Source organism: Anopheles coluzzii, chromosome 2 (genome assembly GCF_943734685.1).
Source record: "Anopheles coluzzii chromosome 2, AcolN3, whole genome shotgun sequence".
NCBI classification, from domain to species: domain Eukaryota; kingdom Metazoa; phylum Arthropoda; class Insecta; order Diptera; family Culicidae; genus Anopheles; species Anopheles coluzzii.
Window position 1 is genome coordinate 54,777,182 of NC_064670.1, and position 6,168 is coordinate 54,783,349.

General features: G+C 39.1%; 2 protein-coding genes across 3 annotated transcripts; one reads left to right on the forward strand and one right to left on the reverse strand.

Moving 5' to 3' along the window:
• The first annotated feature begins 4,637 nt into the window (after positions 1–4,637).
• Positions 4,638–5,414, forward strand: LOC120951961 (N-alpha-acetyltransferase 38, NatC auxiliary subunit). 2 transcript variants are annotated; one of them, XM_040370991.2, is made up of 4 exons: positions 4,638–4,723; positions 4,841–4,912; positions 4,977–5,075; positions 5,137–5,414. In XM_040370991.2, exons 1-4 carry the CDS (start codon positions 4,706–4,708, stop codon positions 5,380–5,382), a joined length of 435 nt encoding a protein of 144 aa, XP_040226925.1. In that variant the 5' UTR covers positions 4,638–4,705; the 3' UTR covers positions 5,383–5,414. The 2 variants fall into 2 exon arrangements, with proteins under 2 accessions (XP_040226925.1, XP_040226926.1); XM_040370992.2 differs by having other exon boundaries at positions 4,989–5,075.
• On the reverse strand, positions 5,371–5,856 carry LOC120951962 (cytochrome c oxidase assembly factor 6 homolog). Its single transcript, XM_040370993.2, has one exon. The coding sequence runs from the start codon at positions 5,783–5,785 to the stop codon at positions 5,528–5,530; it is 258 nt and encodes an 85-aa protein (XP_040226927.2). The 5' UTR covers positions 5,786–5,856; the 3' UTR covers positions 5,371–5,527.
• Positions 5,857–6,168: the final 312 nt, after the last annotated feature.

The following is a 6,168-nucleotide window of genomic DNA, read 5'->3' on the forward strand; positions in this document are numbered from 1 at the left end:
GCCTGGTATATACCACTGTCTGGGAGCATAGCTAATATAAAGTAGTGTGTTTATGGGCATGTTTTATTTTTTCAACTTGCACTAACGTAAGGTAGGTAAAGATAGACATTTCTAATAAATGCATGAAAAAGGTAATGTTAGAATAGTTCAACAATGCAGCATCCAAACTGAAAGTAAAATAACACATTTGAGAACATTTTTGGCATAATATATGCAAAAATGGTTGAATTTACGAACAAAACAAATTTTCAATCGTGCGCTTCCTTGGGGATCTAATTGTACTACTGCGGATCTTAAGCTGTACAATTTGTATTCTTATATTTCCGTAAGTTTTATTTCATGAATGAATTGTCCTAATCATTAAGGAAAGAACTGGCATAAGAACGACCATGAAAGCAATACAAAATATTGTTTTCTGGTGGTTTAAGCATCCTGGCACCAAAGAGGGAAAGACGGACATTTTGATCATTTGACATTTTGATCATTTGACATTTTGATGACGGATGATTTACTTAACTTCTTATATCAATTGGTGATGAATAGATTTCATCAAATTGCTTAAATAAGGGCATTTAGAAGATATAAACGATCCAGCAACTATAGAAAGTATGGAAATATACGAGAAACGGCACACTAGTCAAAATAGCAGTCATTCGTTAAGCTATTACTGGCTCGACGCAGATGAGGCGCTTCAAGAAAATATTGGATTTCTTGCCTCAGCTTAGACAACTTTAATTAACAAAAAGAAGAGGCATTGATACGAGTGGCGGATCTAACGGTAGGCGGACTAGGCGGTTGCCTGGAGCCCCGTCGATTTAGGAGCCCCGTAGATCGCTAGTCAGTAGTATGCAGTATGTATTAGTAGTGGACAGAGTACTAGCGGCAAGGGCCCTCGGAAGGATGGACGTTGGGGCCCCGAGGCTGGCAAATCATTTGCATACCCCCTCCCCTCCCCGTCATCAAAAAGGGGCACCCCATCCCCCCACGAACACCATTTACCATTTACAACTCATCTTACCGCCTAGGGCCCCTTAATAATACCCTTAATCCGCCACTGATTGATACGACATCTATTAGGAATAGATTAGAGTTTCAATGAGATTACAAATATAAAAAAAACATGAAATTTGACATGGTGGAAAAATGGCTTTAACTATTAACAAGTCCCTCAAACTACTGGGGTCGTGGGTTTTCCGCGGAGTGATTTCCTAAAGGGAAGTTCTAGACTGTTGTTCTGTAAGCTGGAGCAATGTCAGCTGTTAGTGCGCGATATTTCAATAATGTTTTGAAATCTTAATTCTACGATATATTAGAAGCTTACAATTTTTTTTACAGCTTGATATATTAGCTTACAATTCCTAAATACACGGTTGAATGAATCGTCATCATCAACATATAGGTTAAATAGGTTAAATAGGATAGGTTAAAAATTATAAACCTCTTCAATTTCCACCTTTGTCTACAGGTGTCCATCTTACCCTTCATGGTGTCCATCGTTCCCATATCAGGTTCCCATACCAGAACATTTAAAAACTGCACGAAAAAAAATGTTTTTATTTAATGAAAAAAAAAAACTTAAAAATCTATAGGAACTTGAAAGTTTCAACACATTTTGTGATAAATTATGAGTGTAAGATGTATGCACATTTTCATGGTCGTTGCATTTATATATGCCTAGATTTTTACCATTTTCCTTAACACGTCCGTCTTTACCTGGGTTCCTTTACAACGTCAGTGACGGATCTAACGATGGGCGTGCTAGGGGGCCGCGTGGATCGTTAGCAGAGTGGCCAGATTATTTTTGCGGTTTTCGGTAGGCGCATCAAAATTTTATCGGTAGTTTTCGGTAGGAGTTTTAAATTTTTCGGTAGTTTTCGGTAGGCTTTAAAGTGTTGAGCGGGGGGGGGGGGGGGGTTGTCGGAGATGGAAGCTAATCTGTCCCAGATGGAGCAGCACGAGAAAATAACATCTTTCATTTATTTCAAGGTATTAGTTTAGATTTGGTTCATAGCGGTCACATGCCCAAGTGCCACAAATCCACTAAACGACCACTAAACGGCTTCTAAACGACTCAAGTTCTCTACCTAAACGGAATATAGAAAGACTTCGTTTAGCAGACGGCAAACGACTCATGCATTCTAAAAATAGCAAAAAAGCTGGTGGCGCTATCTGTTGGTGGGATACCCCAACCAGTTGAGCCTCATCGCTTGGAGGAGAGCTTTCTCATTTCCTCTGTACTGTTGTATGGTTTCGCATTGAAGTTATGCATCGCTAGAACTAGAACGGCGATACGATTGTTTAAATACTAAACTCCAATGGAAACCATCAGCACTAAAGCAAGTGAGATTTGAGTAATGGTCGTTGGTGTTGATACCCACGTATCTTGACCACACGACCATTCATATAGATTTTTGCTCAGAAAGTTAGAAGGCTATATAGGTCATGATAAGATGAAACTTGTCGAAACACATTGCAAGAAAAGGATAGCAATATAATGATGAGTTGTAATACGCCATCTATTGATCAAACCAATGAAGCTGTGGAGCTTTCATTTTTTTTCTATGGATATTCAATTTTCCAGTCGTTTAAGCTTAATCTGTGGCGCTTGGGTGAGGCCTTTCTGAAGTGTCGATCTGAAAATTGTACTAGGGAATTTAACCCAACAAATGATTGGAACGCTCTGGCAGCAATCGAACGCGACATCAAACATGAAAAATATATGGGACTTTACATGTTCGATGTGATAACCCAAAAATCGAACATGTGAAGTCCTATACATTTTTCATGTTCGATGTCGTGTTCTATTGCTGCTAGAGCGCCGGGTTATATTATCTGTCAAATTGCATATAAAATTTTATCAGCGCGTTCGACTTCATGAAGTGCAGACACGGACCTTAGTTGTCTCTGTTGAACTTCTGGTTCTGGTTGCCAGTGATTTCCATATAGAGTTTTATACATTAAGTGATTTGGGAAATGGTTATATGACTTTTTGGTTAGTATTACGAAAAAATCTGTTATTTTCGGTAGGATAAATGGAAAATCGGCAGTTTTAAGGCGGTCATCTGTGAATCGGTAGGCATATAAAAAATCGGTAGGAATACAGATAAATCGGTATTTCTGGTCACTCTGATCGTTAGTCCAGTATGTAGAATAGTTTGTAGAGTGCTGACGATGGAAGCTGAAGTCCCATGAATCTTAAGTTAATTTTATCGAGAATACCCGGGTTAAAGTAAACGCAAGTCGCAAATGGCTTGCAAAGAAAAATGTTAAATTTTATGATTAAATTTAGTTTTTCTTTGAAAGAGGTGAAAGTCAAGGTCGTCAAAAAAAATCTTCTAATATCCGATATCAATACATCCTCGCTCATCAGCTCTTTTATTACATTTCATTACAGTTTGTTTAACCACATTCCCTTCTGCGGCTTTCGCTTTCACCTTTGCGAGTCCTTCTTCCTTTTCCCTAGTTAGGAAAAAAAGAACAGTTAGTGGTTGTTATTGTGAAACCCTGCGAGGCTGATAATAAGCAATAAATAATAATAATAAGAATACAAATTATATTCTAACATTTTAGTATTTTTCAGAAAAAATGTAAGCAACGAAATGGTAAGCTACCTAAAAGTATTTTTGTACTTTGCGACACGCAGATGCATCCCAAGTGCCACAAATCCACTAAACGACCACTAAACGGCTTCTAAACGACTCAAGCACTCTACCTAAACGGAATATAGAAAGACTTCGTTTAGCAGATGGCAAACGACTCATGCATTCTAAAAATAGCAAAAAAGCTATTGGCGCTCTCTGTTGGTGGGATACCCCAACCAGCTGAGCTTCATCGCTTGGAGGAGAGCTTTCTCATTTCCTCTGTACTGTTGTATGGTTTTGCATTGAAGTTATGCATCGCTAGAACTAGAACGGCGATACGATTGTTTAAATACTAAACTCCAACGAAAACCACCAGCACTGAAGCAAGTGAGATTTGAGTAATGGTCGTTGGTGTTAATACCCACGTATCTGACCACACGACCATTCAAATAGATTTTTGCTCAGAAAGTTAGAAGGCTATATAGGTCATGATAAGATGAAACTTGTCGAAACACATTGCAAGAAAAGGATAGCAATATAATAATCAGTTTTAATACGCCATCTATTGATCAAACCAATGAAGCTGTGGAGCTTTCATTTTTTTCTATGGATATTAAATTTTCCAGTCGTTTAAGCTTAATCTGTAGCGCTTGGGATGTGTCATTTCGTTGTTACACATGTAAGTTAATAAACGGTGTATTTTTAAAGCATTATCACTAAAACATGAACTGTGCGAAGCATTTTTCAGATTAACGGAATTTTACTGCTGCTTGGATCATTTTGAATGTAGCTCCCAGTGAAAAACATCTACCATATCGAGTACAGTCTGCTCCCAATTTACGCACTTTGTGCGTTTCCGTGGCCTTCCGCGTATGTCGAATGTCACGTTTTCCAGTCAAAATATAGGTGCTAAATAAGTATTTTTGTTGAAAGTTAGTACTTTTGTACATTTTATAATTTGAGAAAAATAGCTTATCATTTTGTATGAGACAATTTTGGAGCAGATTGTACTGATAAGAAAACCGCGTGCGTCCGAATATGTATAACCCTATCTGACAAGAACTGCGTAACTCGGGAACAGACTGTAGTTTGACAGGTCCGCTCAAAAGCGATAAACAAAAGCTATGAGCGAGCTAGCGAAGGTAAACATACGACTACGAATTAAATTATTCTTTAAATATATCCAATACCTTGTTCGGTTTTCGAAGAAAATAGAAGTGAATCAGCGTACAATGTATTTATAGTGAAAATCTTTCCAGGAAAGCGAAGTAAATCTCGAACCAGCGGTTCAGGAATGCTCGGAGGAATTTTCTGCTTCAGACCCCACACAAGTATGATGTGAATGAGTAGGTACTTGTCGATTAGTCCGTATATATTAATGCTTGTCCGTTTCAGCAATACCAACAGGCGCTAAATAAGGCTATTGCTCAAATGGAAATCAACCAAAAGGAACCTTGGCATCGGGACCCCGATAGTGGCACAGATAACGAAGCGGTAAGCCCCTGACCACACGAAAAGGGGATTATCGAATTAATTTGTTCTACGAAATTCTCAGGACCGATTTAATCCCAAACGAGAGCTGCTGAGATCCTGGCTTAATCGATTATTTCGCATTAAAATGACGGACGGCAGGATACTGAGCGGGTACTTCGTTTGCACTGACGCTGATGCGAACGTTGTGCTTCAGGCAACGAGCGAATTCACCGAAATAGGAGGGGAAGAACGTGTTCTCGGGTTGGTGATGATACCGGGCCGGTACATAGTTTCGATAGAAGAACGCAATCCTAGATTTTCGTGGTAATGGATGAATACATGACTGTTTTATTTACTACACACCTCCACTAGCTAACCGTGGTCGCACCATTCTGGCTGTCTGTTGTCGAAAGAAACAAGGTGTCTTATTTGAAATGTTCGTATGATACACATGCTGCCTCCTCTGTCCGCCTCTATTTTGTTTCGTTGAGCGGTTCGTAGCCTTTGGCCATTTTCTGCTTAAACTGATCGTAGGTCCGTTTGCGATCGAAATGCTTCACCCACTGGGCAGGACAGCCTTGCTGGTACAGCTTTCGCAGCTGTATACATTCCTTCGGTTCCGGTGCTTGCGATGTACACTGATATTCGGGTGCGTGCTTGTCCAGGCAGGCCCAGTATTCGTCTCGTGCCGTCCAACACTTGGCGCGGGCGTCTTTATCGGGGAAGGACATTTTTTCCGGGTCCGGTTTCGGTGTTTCACAACAATCTTTGGTTAAAAACAGTCAAGGCGGCAACAAGGGGATCTATTCGGTCATTGTTACCGACGTTCAAATGACATTATTATGGGAAATAAATTCCGAAATAAAGGAAAGTGGTGAATTAGAAAAAAATTAATAAATAAATAAAATGTTTGCAATGCAAAGCGCTTGTGTATGGATTGATATTATTTAAAAAGAAAGAAATATTTAAAAACAAAAAAGCATTTTTAACACTATCCACATCAAGTAGCTTCAGCTACTGACCACTAGGTGACGCTAGTAAAACTGAGAACTGAACTGAGTTTGCTATAATTTAAATTTTCTTTTTTTTTATAATTCCATATCCTTAGCAGGAA